Raw genomic sequence first — 20,866 nt, forward strand, 5'->3', positions numbered from 1 at the left:
GGATTTAGCGGAAGACCCTGTCTCAATAGAGTTGAGAGTGGTTTAGAACGATCAGTACCCACACAGGACTATGGGTGTACGTGAGTGCTCTCTCTCTCTCTCTCTCTCTCTCTCTCTCTCTCACACACACACACACACACACACACACACACACACGCACAGCACAGAGAGAGAGAGAGAGAGAGAGAGAGAGAGAGAGAGAGAGAGAGAGAGAGAGGAGCATATTTTGAAGGGTGGTGGGAAGATGAAGGAACAGAGGTACTGAGAGTTAGTACAGAAACTGTGTGGAACTGTCTCAGTGGATAGGTGGCTCTGGATGACACTGAAAATGGACAGCAGGAAAAAGGTAACATGGTGAGATCCAGTACCAGAGGTGGGTAACAAAGCAAGAGAAGTGGAATGCCGCAGTCCAGTACCTGGGACTGAGCACCCCCTGCCCTTCTCCCATGCCCCGTTCCTGGAAAAGAAAGAGAAGTCTTCCCTCAGAGGGAGTGACTGACAGTGACATCACAGGAGGCTACATGCCATAGACAAACAGTTTATAAACAAACATCTGACCTGGAGCCTGTACATCAAGCTAGATCAGAGAAGAAATTTCATTGTTTCTTTTAGGAAATGTTGAGGGCCATCCATCAAAGGAAACTAAGCTCCAAAAATATGCCAAAAAGTATTATCTCAGGGCCACCATGAACAGCTTGCTACTTTGGCAGGGCAACCAGCAGCCATACAAGATAATCTTTACATTAAGGCATGCCTCTGACACAAACTCGCCCATGCTTTTTACACTGTAGATCATGCCTAGACTAGATTAATAAATCAACATTTAACTAAGTTAATATATTATTATCCAGATACTATTTCAGCCAATTCATGGGTTTTACAGTGCTACTCAAAAGTTGATTGAGAAAATCTCTCTGAAATGACCAAATTAGAATATGGATTAAAAACAAAACCAAAAAAAAAAAAAAACCCAAAGTCTTCAAAGTAATCCTGTGTCTCTAATAAGAGTTGAAGCAGTCATTCTGTATCATTATTGCTTCCTTCACACATACTAATCGGTTACTTATAAATGGGAGGAAACTTCATTAAGGAATAGTTACTTGAATGAAAAAAAATAAATTAAAAGGAAGGACATGGCTGATCCTGATTTCAGCACCAGATGACTGCACAAAGGAAATAATGAAGGAAGGACGATTGATCCTAGGTATGGCAGAGGAGAAGGTTTATTGTACATAAAAGGAAGAACACAGTCAGAGGTAGAAACAACTCGGAGATTTCAGAGTGACTACAATCCTGAGCCAGGCCATGTGGGGAGAGAGGAGAAGCTGCCAATTACCAGCAGTGACTAGGAGGGTAAAGTAGAACAAAGGTCATGTAATCAAAGTGATTGGATTATGTAGGGAAGGGCAGCTTTAAGAAACCCTGTCTCGAAAAACCAAAAAAAAAAAAAAAAAACCAAAAAAAAAGAAAAGAAAAGAAAAGAAAGGAAGGGCAGCCCAGCCTCTGGGCTAGAGAAGTTTAGGTTCCACAGTAGGGTATGCTAACCATTCCCTTTAACAAACACACAGGGACTGAAGCATGATGGGAAAGTCTGGCAGCCAGGTCCACTTTGATATGTTAAATAGGCACCTCAGCTGTTTGTTCTGGGTTTGAGACCTAACATTATTGTCTCTGGGAGGCAAAGATTCCTCATTGTAGATTCTTGGTCTCCTTGACAAAGGAACTTAAAACTTGACACAGAATGTTTGGAATTAGAGGAACAATGGGACAGGCAATCTTGAGACTTTGGCAGCTTTTGGGACCAGGGAGATGGAGAGAGGGAGAAGAGAGTTATTCCTTTCAACAGAGTTCAAACAGAAAGATACTACTTGGGAAACAAGGTAGACAAACCAGGGGAAAAAAGAGACAAAATCTGATGCCTGGGGACTTCATTCCTTGCATGTTTTATTTCTCTCTTCTCAGGGCAATATGGGCCTTGGGTGTGACAGCATGTCATGACTTTCTGGCAAACAAAGGACCACATGTTGGTTTAGCCTTCAGTCACCTAAGAGCTGTCTTGTTGGTGAAGAATTCAGTAGTCTCTAAGACAGGAAGGAATTCAGATGATCTACGGTTGTCTGTTTATCTTTTGTTTGCTTTGGGCCAAGAATGAAGATTTACTGGTGTTTGCTATCAGGAGTCTAGCCTTCAGCTGTGTGGCCAGGTTAAAGTTCTTGTCCTTGGTTCATCTTTAACTTGTAATTAGGTTCAAGCATGTTGTGCATCCTCACTTCTGGCTGAAAGGCTACTGCAGGTTCATTCCTGGTGGATGGAAGGCCATCACATGAAAATGAGTTATAAGTAGTGTGGTGATTTTTCACTATGGCATTTGCAGCCTGACTCCTTTTTAGGTTTGTCTGATTTGGGTATTACTATCTCAGGTCATAGCACTGGTCTCAGGATGCTAACATGCTGATATCCGTGTCTTCATCTCTTCCCTTTCTACCTAGCATTCCCTATCACATACACAAAGGACACATTTGTGTTTCTCTTGCGGCACAAGCATCAAGACCCGAGTTCAGATTCCCTCTGCACATACTTTTAAAGAGCTTGCATGCTGCACATGTCTATATGCCCATCACAGAGAAGGTAGAAACAGAAAGATCTCCAGAGTTCAATGGCCAGCCATTCCAGCCAGATTGGTGATCTGCAGGTCAGTGGGAGACTGCATTCACACATATATGTGCATATGGGTGCGTTCATAGATATATGTGCTCATGAACACATATACACACACTAGATAAATAAAACTCAAGAGGAGTTAAGTTAGGAGTATTATCTCACTATGCAACTATAAGATATGATTATGTCCTGTGGATTCTTCACAGTAGATTTATAAATCAAACTACGTAATAGATATCCTAACAATGATAGAAATTTCTATACTAAAGAAATATAAATAGCCAGGCTTGGTGGCACACACCTTTAATCTTACTTCGGAGTCAGAGGCAGGCAGATCTCTGTAAGTTTGAGCCCAGTCTGATCTACACAGTGACTTCCAGGACAGCCAGAGCTACACACTGAGACCCCGTCTTGAAAAAAAAAGATGATGATGATGATGAATGTTTTATCAATACATTTACAGGAATTAAAAGCAAAGAATTAGAGGTAAGATGGCTTTGTGGCAGGTGTGGTGTCCATATACAAATTGTCTCAGCTACTCAGGAGGCTAAAAGCAGGAAGATGTTCAATTTCAAACTGGGCTACAGAGTTAGACTAAGTCTAAAAAGCTGCATTTGTTTATTATGTTAAGATAGTGTTTCTGGCCGGGCAGTGGTGGCGCATACCTTTAATCTCAGCACTTGCAAAGCAGAGGCAGGAAGATTTCTGAGTTCGAGGCCAGCCTTGTCTACAGAGTGAGTTCCAGGACAGCCAGGGCTACACAGAGAAACCGTGTCTCAAAAAGACAAAAAACTAATTAATTAATTAATTAAAAGATAGTGTTTCTGTTAGCAAACGTCTTGCACCTGTATGATCCAATGTATAGCATTTAGATTCTTATATCTCCAATGATGTCTTAATTAAAATGTGCATTCCCATAGTGATAAGTAAGACACCAGATGACACATGCATCATTTAATATGATATTTTGCCTATCCCAAATCACCAGTTCTCTGACCTGCCTTTACCTACCATTGTATCTGTGGGGTGATAATTCTGTTCAAACCTTAATTAACAGTTGGTTTTTATTTCAATAAAAACAAAACATTTCTGAAAAAAAAAGAGTTAAGAAGAGTTAAAAGAATAGCTAAAATATTGGTATCTTACTCTGATATGTTTAATGCACTAGAGACGCTTAGTGTTAGACTTCAGAACGCAGCTTAGAACAGATAACAGCAGACCAGACAGTTCCAAAGGGGAGGGGTTTATTCAGAGCAGAGGGCAAAGGTGGGAGAGAAACGGGAGAAGATGGTGGAGAAAGAGGAGAGAGAGAGGAGAGAAGTGGAGATCAGCCATGACCACGTGGAGAGAGGGGGAAGGGAAGGGGTCAAGGGCAAGGAGACAGAGAGAAGCTAGAGGCAAGAGAGTAAGAGAATAAGAGAGAGAAGAGGAGGCAAGCAGCCCCTTTTATTGTGGGCATGCCTACCTGGCTGTTGCCAGGTAACTGTGGGGAGGAGCATACCTGGGTGTTGTCAGATAACTGTGGAGGTGGAGTTTAGACAGAATACTAACACTTAGTTGTTGAGAGTTTATCATCAAGATGGACAAACTTTAAGACTGAGTTATTTGGTGGATGTTCATGTACAGTGTTACTTAAGGTGAGGTAGGACCGTGTATTCCAGCAGAAGTCTACTTTATTTTGGATCTCAAGCAGACTCATGGAAAACAAGATAAACAGCTTCACGACAGTATTTATAGAAGTTCTACCACTGGAAACTATGCAAAGTTCTATGCAATAAAATTAGATAATGAACAAGAGACACAATCCTAGCTGTAACGGCCGTTTCTTTTGTAACGGCCGTCGGGTTCTGTTACTTTGTAAAGGCCGGCCGGTTCTGCTGCTCCAGTCCAGGTCAGGGTCTAGCAAGAGAGAGAGTGGGGACAGAAGAAGGGGGAAAAAGGGGCGAGAGACGCAAAAGATAGATACAAAACAGAGTCCGGTGGAGTCTCTTCAAGTCTCTTCTTTATTCTCTCTTCTATATATATTCTCCTCACTCCTTCAGTCTCCTGACACCTCTCACTTTCTCACTCCTTCCTCTACTTCCTACTACCTCCTACTACTTACTACCTCCTACTTTCTACCTCCTCAATAGAAAGGAAATCCGGGTATTTATACCCTTTACCATGTGACTTGCCCTCGTGGACAATCTCAACTGAAGCCACTACGTCACGTGCCTTGTAGCCATGGATACCAGGAGCACCTTGCAGCTGGGGGCACTAAACAGTGTAACAAGATGTTTATCAGAGTGTGCTCAGCTATTGCAGGCTGTTGAAACAAGTCTCTTGTCAGGATATATGGCTCAAGATGGCTGTAAAGATGATAGCCACTTTCGGCTAAGAGTCGGCTCCCAACACCTAGCAACAGTGATATTAAGTATCTGGTTTCATGGAGAGTCCTGCAATTTCCCTACAGACACAAGAGCCACTGCGATTCAGTACAATGTTCAGCATATAGCGTGGACTCGGTAAACGTTTGAAGGGCACAGAGTAAACGGCAGCCCATATCTATAAAGCAACCCCCTGTGATGTTTTATCTTAACCCTTGACTTGGACTTTGAAAGAACTAGGAGATTACTGAAGCACACTTCTGGGTGTGTCAGTGGAGGTTTCTTTAGACAGGATCGGTTTGTAAGACCTCTAACTAATGGTTGCTGATTTTTGGTGTCATTTTTGGGAGGTAGTGGAAAGTAGGAGGTGGGACCTGGTGGAGGATGTAGATAATGGGGTACATGTTCTTGGGGGGGGCTATCTCTCATCCTGGCTTCTTCCTATATAACCTTCTCTCTGCTGTTGACCCCCCCCAAGCTATGAATGTCTCTGCTCTGTTACTCCCTTTCCACCATTATAGACTAACATTGCGGCAACCATGAGCCCAAACTGAAGGATTCCACCTTTTAACTCATTCTCTCAAGTATTTTGGCCACGGCTATGCAAAAGTAGCTGATGGATAACCCGAAAAGCATAACTTGAAATATTTCAAAAAATTAAAGAAATATACAAAAGGAGGACAATGTTTTCTTACAGCAGAAGCCTGTATGTGACTCCATCTCTAGGCTGTGCTTGGCTGAGTCAACCTACTTCTTGCTTTCATGCATTTACCTGATTGACATTTGTGAGCGCATCCTGTATGCAAAACACTGCAGATGCTTCGAAGAAAGAAGCAGGGGATTTGAGTGAGGGCCTGGAAAGAAAATGGAGGAATGATACTGTGCAGCTGACTGAATGGAAGAAGAGTCACTGGCCTGGGATGGGAGTGTGCTTGGATGTTCAAAGAGGAGGATGAAGATGAGTGGTGTTGATGCTCGGAATTGCTTGGGACAGTTCCTCATACATGGCTGATGTTTAATAAGTGTTAGGTATTATTATTCCCGTAAGTTTGAATAGGATGGGGCATAGTAGGGACAGTCTTTAGTACTGGAAGACTACTGACAAGTTGGGGAAACAACTTCATAAAGGTGAATGGCAGGAAGGCACAGATTGTGGGGAAAAACTCTTCATGAAGCAGAGCTAGCCATTTGAAGGATAAATTACAACAGGGATGATTGGGTTTCACTGAAAACTAATGAAGCTCAAAGAGAAGCCACTGTTCAAGAAATGGGCAAGACCGTAAGACAAGAGTCTACGACTCTTAGAAGTGCAAAAGTAACAGGAACTAAGCCTTCCCGTTGTCTTAAGCCATACTGTATATCTGTATTTTAATGGCAGTGTAGCAAAGAAACATTACATATGTGTGTATTATATATATTATATGTATATATATTATATATATATAGTATATAGTAGTATAATATAGTATATAGTAGTATAATAATATATAATATGTGTGTGTGTATGTGTCTGCGTGGTATAGTAATATATATATGGTAGATATCTTAGGGTTACTATCACTGTGATGAAACAACATGACCAAAAGCAACTTGAGATGGAAAGAGTTCATTTGGCTTACGCTTCCATGTCACTGTTTACCACCGGAAGAAGTCAGGACAGGGACTCAAAGGGGGGAGAAACCTGGAGGCAGGAGCTGATGCAGAGGCCATGGAGGAACCATGGCTTGATCTGCCTGCAATGCCTTAGTTAGTTAAGGCCCTTCCCACTCTATGACTCTAGCATGTGTCAAGCTGACATAAAACTATCCAGCACACATGCATCCTTTTCAGGAGCATTTAGGATTACTCACAGGGCTATAACAGCGCCCGTATAAAAAGACTGCATATACTAACGGTGTAGTAATGAATGAAGAGGCAAGAATAGGCTGATGAAAAATGACTGTGGTTTGTACACTTGCACCAGCTACACCACACAGAGTAAAGACTGTAAGCAGTGAACCATTTACAACTTTGTGTTGGGCTTCATTCATAGCTGTCCTTGGCCGTGAGGGCCATGGGTTGGGCATCTTGGAAAGGCAGCAGATGAAGAGGCATATATGTCACTCAGGGGATACAGAATACGTGGTACAGTTACCCACCCTGTGCTCATAAAGTGGGTGAAAATCTGATGTGAATCAATATTGTCCTGTGAGAAGATTGAATTCACTTCTGGTTGGGCTGGAGAGATGGCTGAGTAATTAAGAGCACTGGCTGCTCTTCCAGAGGTCCTGAGTTCAATTTCCAGCAACCACATGGTGGCTCACAATCATCTGTAATGAGGTCTGATGCCCTCTTCTGGCATCATGTAGATATAGCATATGCACATAAAATAAATCTTAAAAAAAAAAAAAGAAAACACCGAGCAATAAAAAATATTAAATGCTGGAAATAAATGGTGAGCATGCTATGTCAGAACTAGAGAGGGACATATCTGTGTCCTTCCACAATGTCAAAATGTGAATAGCAACAAGGTGGAGTGGCAAAGGGCAGGTCCAGGTCCCAGTGAATGTGTGGATGGACAGGTGGCTGCCAGTCCCAGATAGATGAATGCACAGCAGGGACCAAGCTGAAGTGATGCTTTTGGGACAGTTGTGAGTTCTCTCCCTGCTAGTACACTGACAAGAACACCAGGAACTGGGATGACAGGTGACTGTGCTGTTGCCATTGCTGTATTAGGTGAGGAAGCTGCACTTCCTGTCATTCCTAATTCTAAACATTATCCCATAAACCTACCTTATAACTTTGTTTTTAAACAGGAAATTTCTCTACTCTATGCCTTCAAAATCCATATACCTGAGTGGGTGTATGAGAAATTCCTTTCTTTGCTGAAGCAACATATTTCAGTTTTGCCCAAATTGAAAGGGAACTTTTCAAGCCACTTGGGAGGAAGCCTTGGAGCCTTACCCCTGTCACTACTGTTGGTGACACAAGTAACAACATCTTTAAGTGCTATATGTAACAGTTCTGCAGGAAGGAGCTCTCCCTGCAGATTGTAAGGGGAAACTGCAAGCCCCACGCATGCTGAGGTTCGAAGGAAGCTGAAGAGCTTAAATGGCGAAGCCTGCAGGGAGAACCCTGCAGGGAGAACGTGAGTAAGTGGGCTTGTAGTTGGGCATGAGATAACCTCACTAAACAGCCAGAGGAAAGATAGTCTGGGCCCGAGGATGACAAACTGCTCCATCCTCACCCTGAAGCCCCTGGGGAGCAGGTAAGGCACAGATTTTCTTTCATGATGTATTCTAACCTTCAATGCAGCTAGTTAACAAACCAAGTGAAACCTCCATCTTGTTCAGGAAGGAGACCCCAGCTCACCCCATAGACAACGAGTTAAATAAAAACAAAGATGGCTACTTCTTGGTATCTGTGGAAACAGACATCTTGGTAGAAGAAACAGGAGTCTCCACCCAGGTGGTCAGTGCTTCACTGTCATTGAGACAAGGAATTCTGTCTCAGGTTGACATTTTTCGGCCAGTGGGTTGCCAGCATGTTAGGTCACAGTCACGTATAAGTAGACAGAAAAGGACCTGTTGCACGCAAATACCTGCATCAGTCAGAATTCCAGAACATCTAAGAACTTGATATGCCCTGGGGAAAAAACAAACCTTGATTCCAGAGTTAAAAGTTGAAAATACTATGTACTTTAAAATATCATTTCTACCCTGAAATTGTATAGGACTATCCTCCAAGCCAAAAACCCGAATGGATATACTTTAGGAAAACGTCAAACATACTGAAGAAAGACTTTCACAGAAAAATTTCTACCAGCCTTAAAAACACAAAAAGAAAGCAATGCTGTCAGAAGGGAACTTTACAGAACAAGCGAGGTTTCTGGTTGCTTTATTAATTATATTAGGTTAGCTATGTCAGGGAAGGTGTCCTTTTAAGTATGACTCACCAGAGACCCACCTGTGCACTATCCAGGTATATACACTTCTATATGGAGACTTACCCGAAGAACATGTAAAGACATGTCTGAGGAAACCAGCGCCCTTCTCAAAAACTCAGAGAAGCCTGGAAGCATCTCCTGTTTCGCAACGCTCCAGCTGCCCTTGCCCAATTCCAACCACCAGGCTGATTGGCTGCGGGGTCCGCGGGGCGGCCGCTGGCATCTATTTTAATCCTGTCCTGGGGAAGCCCTCTGGCTCCTTCCCGCAGTGGCTCTTGAAGCTGTAAGAGGCTGAGGCCGCTGCTTCCTTCTTCAGAGGTTCCGCTCAACTCAGAGCTACTTCTTCTAAATTCTACATCTTGGGGGACTTTGCGAAGGAAACCCAGAGGTGGCACGTGAGGTAGGCACTTCTCAAGAAGGGTGAGATGCTCCGGATGCCCGAGCCTGGTCCGGGTGGCAGGGTCCTCCTGAGTCCGTGGGGATGAAGTGGCGACAGCCCCAAGTCGCTCCAGGAGATCCCGCAGCAGCCCCCAGGCTGGTGTTTTCCAGCACCAGCCCCGCGCTTGGATCCCGCTGCCCAGCTCTCAGCCGCGGGCCGGTGGAGGAGCTCGCAGGGCAGAGGGGACCCAGCAGGGCGGGGTGGCTCGATCCAGAGTCGAGCATCCGGTCCACGCGGGTGACACAGCTCCCCGGGATTCCCCGGGGTGAGTTACCTCCAGGCCCGGCCCAGGAGCATCAGGGCGGGGCTCCTCCTCGTCACTGGGCTCCGCAGGACAGTGAGCTCTGCCTAGGCTCTGGTCCTCTGGTCCCCGCCGCCGCCACGTGTTTAGCTAATAAACTGTGGTTTCTTTTCAGGTGGTGATGGGGTTTGAAGAGGACCTTAATGGAAGCGCAGACAAGAACTTCTCAAAGATGGGCAAAAAGAGGTAGTCAGATTGTTTCACTTTCGTACTTTACAAGTCTTGTACATTCGGGCCAATTAGTTTGTAGCCTCCAGCACTGTACTAAATGATTAGTGGGTGTTATTTCAGCCTTCAGAAACACAAACCAGCCTGTGGAAGGAACTCCTCTGCTTGGAGCAGTCCTGCAGATGTGTGTGACAGATCGATGCTTCTGTTCAGTCTCTAGACCGGCCATTGCTCACATCCTTTTAGTTTTATGACTTCAGCTTTATGAGCACTGTTGATCGCTCAGGCAGCCGAGCCGTATGCTGCTTGGGCTCTTGCTGTAGTCCATTATCTTCTGATAAACACGTATACTAGCACAGACTGTGGAGTGACAGGTGAAACAGAATAATACAGTTGGATGGTTTAAGGTTGCTTATCTATACTTAAATTATTAAAACTGAAAATGTGATTGCTAAGAGAAAATAGTTATTTTCAATATATTTTTATCATAGTGGACTGTGTGTGGCCAGTAATTAAAAACTTACCTCAGTAGGTTCATTGTTTATAGAAAATTATAAACTAAGATAATAGGAATTAGTAGATGCATTAATATTATTCAGAAACAAGGTTTCAGTGTAAAGAGGGAAAGTACAGGGTAAAAGTAAATTTCATGTTTAATAATGTGAAATTAGGATAAGAAACTTCAATATGAAGTCATGATTTTTTTTTCAGTCATTCATTTTTAGTCCACTGAAAAGGATAGTGCAGAAAAGCACTCTCGGAGCTTTCTGTTAAGGAAAGGGACACTGTATAGAACAGCTAATTTCAGCCAGATCTTGGACAGAGAAAATGCAAAGTGAGCCTGGAGTATCTGGTACTGACAAACAAGAAAGCAGGGTTTAATGGACTGGTTAGAAGATACAGGAGGACTGACAAGATGGTCCCAAATGCCTTCTTCCAAGCCTGGCAAGCCTGGTTTTGAATCCGTTTTCCAGAACCCATGTGGTAGCATCAGAAACCAACTGCAAGCTTCTAGTTGACCTGGACCTGCACTGTCACTTGCCTTGCCACCCTTGTGGGTGCATCCAAACACAATAAATAAAATACAAAAAAAAAAAAATCAAAACCACCAACCAGACATAGGAGTGAGCTACAAGGCTTTGAGCTTCCAAGAAGGTAAATGCTGTAAATGATTTCGAGATGCTAGAAACAGTACAGTTAGTTGCTCACTGAGAGGAAGGAAACAGTAAAAGATAAAGCATATAAGAGAAGCTTCGTTACAGAAAAATGCAGCTATCACACCGGAAAGCACGCTATCTGTCTATCATGTGAGAGAGAGGAAACTGTCCTTTCCTGGGGAGGGAGTTTGCTCTGAGCATCTTCACCTTCACAGAGGGACCAGACATAGAACCACTGGTGGTGGCACAGGCTGTCAAGTCACTAGGCTCCTGGTGGGATTTGGGGAGACAGGAATTTCATCTGAGTGCAGCCAGGTACTTCTAGACTGGAGTTATCTAAAAGAGATAAATTGTGAGACACATTTGAAGTTTTAAATTACCCCCTGTCGACATTAAAAAGTAAGTCAAGCTTCAGAAAGCATTGAGTATCCCAAACATAGCATTTTTGTATGTAATAAAAATTATGAATAAGATGACACCCTCTTTCACGCTAAGTCTATATTTTTATATTTAATATTCATGTTCTATTGTCCTCAGCTTGAAACACATATGCCCAACCTGTGGAATGTTTTTAGGAGACAATTACTTAGCATAGTAGCTTAACAAACTGTACATACACACACACACACACACGTGTACCTGTGTGTATACAGGATTTGTTTTGGTTTTGAGATAGCATCTTGTTGTGTAGTAAGGTGGAGGCTGTCCACAAACTTACTGTGTAGCCGAGGCTGGCCTGGACTTGTAATTCCTCCTCCCTCCTCTGTTTCCTAAGTGCTGGAATTAAAAGGTGTACACCAACACTCCTAAGTATATGTGTACAAAAAGCAAGGTGAAAAAATAAATGGTTTGGTTCTACACATATCCTCATTTTATTATTGGTTCTGTTGTGATTTCAAAGTAGACAAATTTCCTTTTATGTTTTGGTTAGTGGTTCTTATTAAACCACTCGTCAGAACTGATTTTGTTATTTAGTTATTTTTGTGGTTCTAAATCTACTCTAGGATGGTTGTCTGGATGAGCCTTAAAGTGCTTTTTAAGCTCTAGTGTGGGAGAGAGAATACACATTGCTACCAGTTCTCACTCCTAGTAGATACCACAGAGCACCCGCCAGTTCAGAACACAGTGCTGTAAAAAAACAATTGATAGTCAATCATGTTGTTATAGAACTTTCCTAAACACATGTTACAGATAGTACCTTTCCCCTTTTAGTACTAGCGACTGAACCTAGTAGCTTGTGTGTGTGAGAGAGGTGTTCTTCCTCCTACTGAATTATGTCTCTAGCTCAGTGCTCGGCAAGTGTTGTACCAGAGAGCTCCATCCCAGCTGAAAGTGTATGTTAAGACAGTCTCAGAAGCCTGCATCTCCTGCCTCAGCTTAGTGCCCAGTAGCAGGACCTGGGATAAGTTAAAACTACTCTTCTGGCTGGGCGGTGGTGTCGCACGCCTTTAATCCCAGCACTTGGGAGGCAGAGACAGGCGGATTTCTGAGTTCGAGGCCAGCCTGGTCTACAGAGTGAGTTCCAGGACAGCCAGGGCTACACAGAGAAACCCTGTCTCGAAAAACCAAAAAAAACAAACAAACAAACAAACAAACAAACAAACAAACCTACTCTTCTGTATGGGTTTTATCTGTCAGAGTCAAACAGTATGCCCTCTTCAGAGTTCTTAATGAATTATGTGTGTTTTGGCTCATGCCTAGGATGTCCCAATTTCTCCTAAGGAGCTAGTAGTGTCAGTGTCAGAGAAAGAAAGAGTAAGGAAAAAGCAGAGCTGAACTGGTCCATGGCTGTCTCTTTCCTTTACATCCTAGCTGCAGGGATGCTGGAGCCCTCCTTTAGACTACCAGCGCAGGACCCATCCTGAGGCTGTGTGTTAGGGTCCATGTTGCAAACTGGATTTCTTTTCTTTATATCTTCTGACTTAATTTACTGCATGAACAAAATATACTTTTAACCCTAAAAATCTGTGTCAAAGTAATGGTCTTCTTTCTAAAATAGTCTTTCATGTGACCAGTTTGGTGCAATTAGTTCCCTACCCATACAGGCAGTTACATGTGGTAACAAATGTGGGTTATAAGGTAGAGTTATTTGATTTGCAACTTTGAATAAGAGTTTACCTTTTTCATGTAAGGACAGCTTTTTGACAATTTATAGGGCCTTTAAAAAAATCACAGATTTTAAAGCTTGCATTGATTTTTATTATAGTCCACCTAGGAGCTCAGATGTGCTCTCAGAAATGGATTTGCTCTTAGAGTAATTTAACTACTTTTCAAGTTAGGAGACTTATGTTCAACATCTGATCACTGCTTTCCCTGGAGTAAAGAGAGTGATTACAAATACTGTCCAGAGTGCCGATGATGATGATGATGAAGATACATCGATAGATAGACAGACAGACACAGAGAAGTCTAAGTAGTAATTAAACTACACTTAGACGTACCAAGAAGGTAATTGGGAAGATTAATTTGGAGCATGATTGATTTTCCTTTTTTCTTTCTTTTCTTTTAATAGAGTATCACCATGTAGCCCAAGTTTTCCTCTGACTTGTAATCTTCCTGCCTTAGCCATCACAGTTCTGAAATTATAAAATATAATTCCATCATATCATAATTAGACCAAAAATAATTCAAAGGAGGTAAAAAAAAACCCAGCAAACTTTATTTTTTTAATGTGTAGTGTTTTACTCGTAGAAAACGTATTCATCATAAAAATTAAGAAATATCTAGCACACAAGCAAATAGTCTTACACAAATCCCAACACCTGGGCAAGCTCTGTGGGTGAGTTGTTTGAAAACCAGATCCGGTAACACACATTTGTAACACTCTGTTGGAGAACTATGAAGTTAAAATAGGAGGTTCACCAGAAGCTAATGGGACAGCTAGCCTGGTAAAGCCAGTGCTGGTTAACAAGAGACCTTGTTTCTACTGGTAGGAGGTAAAGATGATACCCCAGGTTTCCGCTGACCTCCATACGTGTACCATTACATGTTTGTGCCCTGTCCCCTCCCCACATACTCACGAGAACATACATATACACAAAAGGTAAAAAGAGTTACAAATAGAATACCCAGTGATTATCATATGTTTAAATGTGTAAAATATACGAATAGTATTTATGCTTCATAAATGACATCAGACTGTTTTAGTGAGTACTGTGTAGACATAGTTGTCCTAGTTGTCATTAGTTTTATAACTTTAAAGTTTTCATAGCATTTTTGAAGCTTTGTATAATTCCTTTGTTGTGTTTCTCAGTAAAAAGGAGAAGAAAGAAAAGAAACCTGCTGTTGGCATATTTGGGATGGTGAGTTTGGGATGTATTCATCATTTAAAACTCTTCCCTCAAAAAGGAGATATTTCATACGGCTTTCTTAGGACGTATGGAAGTGTGAATGCCAAGTTAATGGATTGGATTTAGTTTATTTTCAGAGGAATGCCAATCATAATTTGCCATGTACTGAGCCTCAGCAGCTCCCGCCTCAGTTTTCAGTTTTTTCCCAAATTATTTATGTTTCCAGTGATCTTTTACCTGTATTTTTCTTCTTGACGGTCATTGCCAGCTAAGTAGAGGAAACTTGCCGTATTTGATTCTGTCTTTTTGCTACTATTTGAGACAAGGTCTTGCTGTGTATGTAGAACAGATTGGCCTTCTACCTCGTACCTCCTAAGTACTGGGATTACAATGGCATACTAGCATGCTTGATCACAGCAAAGGGAGAGCACAGCCTGGTGTTAGACAGTAACAGTGGCGATGTAAAACGTGTTTGAACTTGGAGTCTATTTTGAGGTGCCATTTACGGTTTTGTGTGCTCACCGTGCGCATGCTCTGTGTGCTCACTGTGCGCATGCTCTTCTCTCTTCTAGTTTCGCTATGCAGATTGGCTTGACAAGCTGTGCATGGTTTTTGGAACTCTCGCTGCTATTATCCATGGAACCTTACTTCCCCTCTTGATGCTGGTGTTTGGAAACATGACAGATAGTTTTACAAATGCAGAAAACAGCATTCTGCCAAGCATAACTAATCAAAGTAAGAATCATTTGCGGGACCAAATCTATTGGAATTTTGCAAGTAACGTTTGCTTAATGAACCATTTGCAGGGCCTTTTCTCAGAGTGCAGTGTTGTGTTTTGTGCTGTGAAAGGCGGAGGGGATCAGAGCTCTAGCTCATGTTTGTATTGAGTTTGAGAAGATAATGTTTATGGGCATTAGAGCATCCAGGAGTGCTGGCAGAGATATGTCAAAAAGGAGGGGCTCTATGAACTCAGAAATGTCTTTGAAAGCTTCAGGAGGAAGTACAGGATCTAACCGGGATGGCAATGGTTACCAGAGTCCATGGCTATGGGTATGAGTTTAGGATGATGTCCATGGCTCTAAGTGAAAGCAAGGAGTTTAAGGTGTCACTAACACTTTTAGCCTAAGAAACTAGACAGATGTGGTTACTCTCCATTGAGAAAAAGGAAGGGAGAGACATCTGGACAGTTTTAGCTGAAAGCAGATCCTGCAGTGGAGAGAAGGCTAAGCCAGTTGTTTATAGAGAGAGGGAGAGGGGACAGGGTAAGGGAGTGAGAGAGTGTGTGAGGATGTTAGTTATCAATAAGGGGAAAGTAATGTTTTTGTTCTTACGGAAGTAAGACAGTGGAAGGTGATATTTGAAAGAGTGAGGACATTTAGAGAGACCTTCTGTAAGGACAGCATGCAATGATCAGGGGGGAAATGTTTACTCAGGGTAATAGTTCAGACAGCTCAGCTACAGTAGCAGGTGGTAATAGTGTATTCATGTCAGAATCCGAAGATGGATGGACGAGGAGGTAGGAAGCTACGCGTGTTTTGTGCTGGTAAGTAAATCCTCCCGTCTGCCAAGCACATGTTTAAAAACTGTCCTGTGGATGCCTGAAATCATAGAGAATACTGAACCCTGCATATATTTGCAATGTATTTCTTATACAGGCATACCAGTGATAAAGTTTAATTTATAAATTAGGCATGATGAGATTAATGACAATAATTAATAAAACAACAAATATAGCGATGCACTGTGTTAAAAGTTATTTCAGTGTTTGTCCCTATTTTCTCTCTCTACCATCTTACTGTGCCCTCCTGATCCTCCTTTTGATGATGTCACATGATGCAGTTTCACGAGTCATTACAGGAAACTGAAACCACAGAAAGTCTAACTTTGGATAAATAGGGGACTGTTAAAATTTAGGTTTGTTTTTGTTGTTATGATTCAAAGGAAGAAACAGATTAAAACAGAAAGATGCAAAACCTCGGAAGAGTGGAGAAATGAGTGAGCTGCTGAATTACTTTGTCTTTAACACAAACGTCCTTGGCTTGGGAGAGACAGGTTTCTGAGTTCAGTTTTCAGGTCACTGTTGGTCATGGAGAGATGAGTTATCATAAAGTACTGGAGGACTTACAACTCAGTTTGTACTCAGTGAACACGTTGGCAGGTTCCAGTTATATACTTAGGTAGGTGTGTGTGCGTGCATGTGTGTGTGTGAGAGAGAGACAACAATTACTGAAAAGGCAGACCATGATTTTAAAGAGAGCAAGCAGTCTATGGGAGGGTTTGGAGGGAGAAAAGGGAAAGGAAATTGTAGTGGAAACCGATGACTCTCTTCTTCAATCAACCCAGTGGTGGAGGCATGCGTTCCTAACTGCTTGCCCTAGTGTTCTGGGTTCTCAAATGAAACATACACACATGCAGCCTTATATTTTAATATGTCTTAAGTAGTTCAATGGCTGGGCCACTCCCAAACCTCCATGTGGCTAACACCTGCCTTCCCATATTCCTGAATTATTACTTACTAAAATCTATATTCCACCTTTGTTGTCCTAGACCCAGTTGGGATGGGGGGTGGGAGGGGCTGGGGCCACTCTTCCCTACTCTTACATGCTGGCTGTCTCTCTGTCCTCCACTTCTCAGGCCTGGTCTTTACTCCTCTCCCAGCATGGAGGTTCTCTCTTCTTCTTCCTCCCTTGGTTCCCTTGCCTAGTAATCCTGAAGTCTTGCCTCTGTCTCCCTGCCCAGCCATTGACCACTGGCAACTTTATTTACCAATCAAACCAAATTGGGGGCAGGGACCCTCGTGCATTTTTGGTGACCCAATTAACATGATACAAGCATTAGGCCAAATCCTCAACAGGAAATGATATAATTACACTATAATCTCAAAAAGTAAAGAATAAAATAAAGAATGTTGGCAATGTCTATATGAAAATACTCTTGATAATTCAGTGATATACTTAGATTACACGGACCTTTTGCTTTTCTTTTTTAGATTGTGTGTGTGTGTGTGTGTATGTGTGTGTGTGTGTTTGTGTACCACTCAGGTGGACATTTATTCAGGTTGCCTACTGAGGCCAGAAGCCATTGGATCCCCTGGAGGTATATAGTTGCAGGAGGCAGTGGGCCACACAGTGTGGGTTCTGAGAATTGACATTGGGTCCACTGCAAGAATAGTTAGTACTCCTGACTGCTGGGCCATGTCCTCATCCCTGGACTTTTTACATTTGATATTAGAGACCAAACCCATGGCCTTGTGCATCATTTGAACTTGTTTTTTGAGGTACTGAGAACTGAATTTATGACGTCCCACTAAGCAATATTCCTAGCCTGATAATTGAACTTTTTTTTAAAGGTTTGTCTATTTACATCTATGAATTCTGTATTTGCATATGTCCCTATATGACACAAGAGGACATCAGATTCCATTATAGATGGTTCTGAGCCACTATTTGCTGGGAATTGAACTCAGGACCTCTGGAAGAGCAGTCAGTGCTCATAACCACCGAGCCATATCTCTAGCCTGATATTTGAATTATTAAGTCTAAGTACTATGAATCCTTATCCAAGAAATATGCATATAAATATCCGAACTAATTTGTAGCACATTGGAACCTTTGCTGCTTTATTCTTGGTTCCTGGGGTCCATGTCTTTGTGTTTCTGCTTATCCTGAGTTAAAACTATACTATTTTGTGATTGCTGTGTCCTAGACTACAGAGCTTTTTTGTTTATCAATTGTTCAAGGAGGCCCAGATTCTAGAGGGCATTACACAATACAGGGCTCTAACCAGACAGCTGTGAAAAGACTTCAGTGGGTCCATCCTTTATTGCTGCTCCTGCTGTCCTCATGGTAGCTCTTCTGATGCCCTGCTTGGTCTCAGCATGGACTTGGTCTTACTATTTCACTGTGAGGTCTGATTTCCAGACATTCTACTCCCATCTCTCTTTAGCTGAGTATTAAAACAGCCTTTCCACCAGATTCTGATGCCTGAGACAGGGAATTCTCTAGCTCTGACACACTATTTGTGTGTGTGTGTGTGTGTGTGTGTGTGACAGAGAGAGAGAGAGAATGTGTGTATTTGAGTGAGTGTGTGTGTGTATGTGTGTGTGTACAAAGCTTAACCAACTGCAGTCTCTGAATTCATATCTCCATGTGAACCTAGTGCTATCTTCAGATAGACCTAGATAAGGACTGCTGTGGTTTTAAATGTGTTGTACTGATATTGGCAGAACACACAAAAGTCTAAGAGACATCCAGGAAATTAAAGAAATGACAGTAAATTGTCATAATAAGACAGGACTAGAGACTGGATGATATATGAGTTGAAGGGGCCTTAAATCCAGCATAGGGTATGGACCAAGGTCAAGGGGATCAGAAGCTCACTCATCTTCACACATATCCATATTACTTATCTCATAAATCACCTGTTTTCTTCCTTTCCCTCCCTTCTCATTGAGTTCCACACATACTATAATCTAACATGTTGCGGTGACTGTAAGATTTGAAGTATGCCTTTCCTTGACTCAACAATCCGGATTATGAGAATTTTTCCTTAACAATATTTACCATGTGCTTACTATATATATGTACACATAGCCTTATGCAGTAATATTTGTCTGTTTATGTAGTCCTGTATCAAACCTAGGGCCTAGTGTTTGCTAGGTAAGTAGATTCTCAGTGAGCAATGTTCCCAGTTTGTAGAATTGTTTGTAACAGTATGATATTGGAAATAACTATAATGAATGGAAATTTAAAATTGATACAAGCATACACTGGCAAGAAAAATTGTTAATGAATGTAGACCAAGATTCATTTTTTAATGTTTTACATATAGATACATCCATAAAAGAAAATTTGAAAATATATACACAAAAATGTTCACTGGTAGTTGTTTAGGTTTCTGTGGATAGTTAAGGTGTGGGGGGCTTCTCATGTGTTTGGTTCAGACTGTTAGCACTTCCTAATATTGCATTATGCTTTATTCTTCTTGATAATTTTGAAGTAACAATAAGAGTAAAGAAATGAGGAGCTAGGGTTTAAATATGTGCGCACGTTGGTGTTTATTTGTCACTGTGAGTTTCTTCTTGAAAGTAAGTACCACTGAATGTAGGCTGTGTGTAGGTGTGCAGGGCCAGCAGGAAAGTGTTTGAATGGATGTCAGTAAAGCTTGAATTGGAACTGAATTGAATTTAACTGAATCACTTGAATCCTGCTTTTGCGTAAATTTTCAAGGGAAACGAGTTTGGTTTATTTTTCCATGTTTATTGTCACTGGAGATCAAAGAAGCATAAATGGGCCAGCTCTGTTTTCTGGTTGTCTAGGTGAAATCAACAGTACACAGATCGTCAGCAATAGCAACCTGGAGGAAGACATGGCCACGTAATTCTGCACTTTATTCTTTCATTAATCTGTCTTGCATGAATCTGGTTATAATGATCTATACAAATTCTCACTCTTACAATATGATTTGAAGCTGAATTAAGACTCACTCACTGTCAACAGTTTTGTGATTATTAGTTTGCTTCTTGCACAGTTTCCCTAGTAATAATGATAGTAAGACTGGCCAGCAGAAAAATTTTAAACTCAACTTCTAATTCTAAATAATAAAATAAAATATCCTAGAATAAATAAGTGTTTAATTTGGGTCTTGACTTACCTTAGGGAAATATTTTAATGCTTTAGACTTTTTGAAGTTTACTGTTCAATATCTTTTAATAAATATGCAAAGATCTATAACAATAATCAGACAATATGATTCTATCTTATTCTTTGGATGGTTTGACATGTTTAAAGGAAGCATAGCCACTTTGTTATATTTGAAAGATCTGAAGCAGATCCTTAGAGTACTGTTGTATAGCGGCATGATTTTTTTTTTATATATATTGAGGCAACTACATGCCTCCTCTGACCTCACTATGTAGCCCAGGCTGCTCTCAAGTTTGTGGCATTCCATCTGCCTTAGCCTTTCAAGTGTTGGGATTACAAGTTTAAGAACCGATGCCCAGTTAACAGCAATATTGATTGATTGATTGATTGATTGATTGATTGATTGATTCCACTACTAAGGAATCGTGGACACACCTTAGGACTGTGAAACGTATGACAGGAGGCTTGTGAGATTGAGGCCAGCCTGGGCTACATAGCAAGATCTTTAAAAATGTAAGTAAGCAAACAAATAAACAAAACTAAACAATTTATAGGTTGTTCTCTAAGCATAAGTTATACTTGTTAAATGGGGCTACTCTTGCTATATCATTAGCACATGAAAAATAATAGATTATAGACTCACCTATTAATAAGAAGCATTTTAGTTGTACCATATATCTTCTTGCAAGTTGTAAGAGGTAACAGGCATGAGATGTTAGCAAGATTCCTGATAGGCTGAGCACAGAATTGTGACCATCACATCACACACTCTCTTGCTTTTAAATAAGCATTTTGATGCTTCCCCACAATACACCGCATTCTTCTGAAGATAACTAGTAGAACTCTTCTTTTTTTAAATGGGGGAAATCTGTACCCTGTATTTCATTTTGGAGGTTTGCCTTTAGTTTAAACATCAA

At 41.5% G+C, this 20,866-nt stretch overlaps 1 protein-coding gene and 1 long non-coding RNA gene across 5 annotated transcripts in view; one reads left to right on the forward strand and one right to left on the reverse strand.

Moving 5' to 3' along the window:
* Positions 1 to 1,927: 1,927 nt before the first annotated feature.
* LOC114628102 lies at positions 1,928 to 9,495 on the reverse strand. The gene is made up of 2 exons (XR_003712447.1): positions 9,016 to 9,495; positions 1,928 to 2,301 (listed from the first exon to the last, which is right to left on the reverse strand). It is a non-coding gene; the product is annotated as an uncharacterized LOC114628102 (long non-coding RNA).
* The window catches only part of LOC114628097 (multidrug resistance protein 1B), a 62,030-nt gene continuing 50,370 nt past the window's right edge, over positions 9,207 to 20,866 (forward strand). For 2 of the 4 annotated variants that reach the window (XM_028776049.1, XM_028776054.1), the window contains exons 1-5: positions 9,223 to 9,352; positions 9,808 to 9,878; positions 14,271 to 14,319; positions 14,880 to 15,042; positions 19,625 to 19,682. In XM_028776049.1, coding sequence (XP_028631882.1) covers positions 9,814 to 9,878; positions 14,271 to 14,319; positions 14,880 to 15,042; positions 19,625 to 19,682 — 335 coding nt within the window. In that variant the 5' untranslated portion in view covers positions 9,223 to 9,352; positions 9,808 to 9,813. Of the gene's footprint in view, positions 9,353 to 9,807; positions 9,879 to 14,270; positions 14,320 to 14,879; positions 15,043 to 19,624; positions 19,683 to 20,866 lie in introns of all 4 variants that reach the window. The other 2 variants (XM_028776051.1, XM_028776052.1) reach the window with 2 other exon arrangements.

The sequence above is a fragment of the Grammomys surdaster genome, unplaced genomic scaffold (genome assembly GCF_004785775.1).
Source record: "Grammomys surdaster isolate TR1022 unplaced genomic scaffold, NIH_TR_1.0 264, whole genome shotgun sequence".
Taxonomy (NCBI): Eukaryota; Metazoa; Chordata; class Mammalia; order Rodentia; family Muridae; genus Grammomys; species Grammomys surdaster.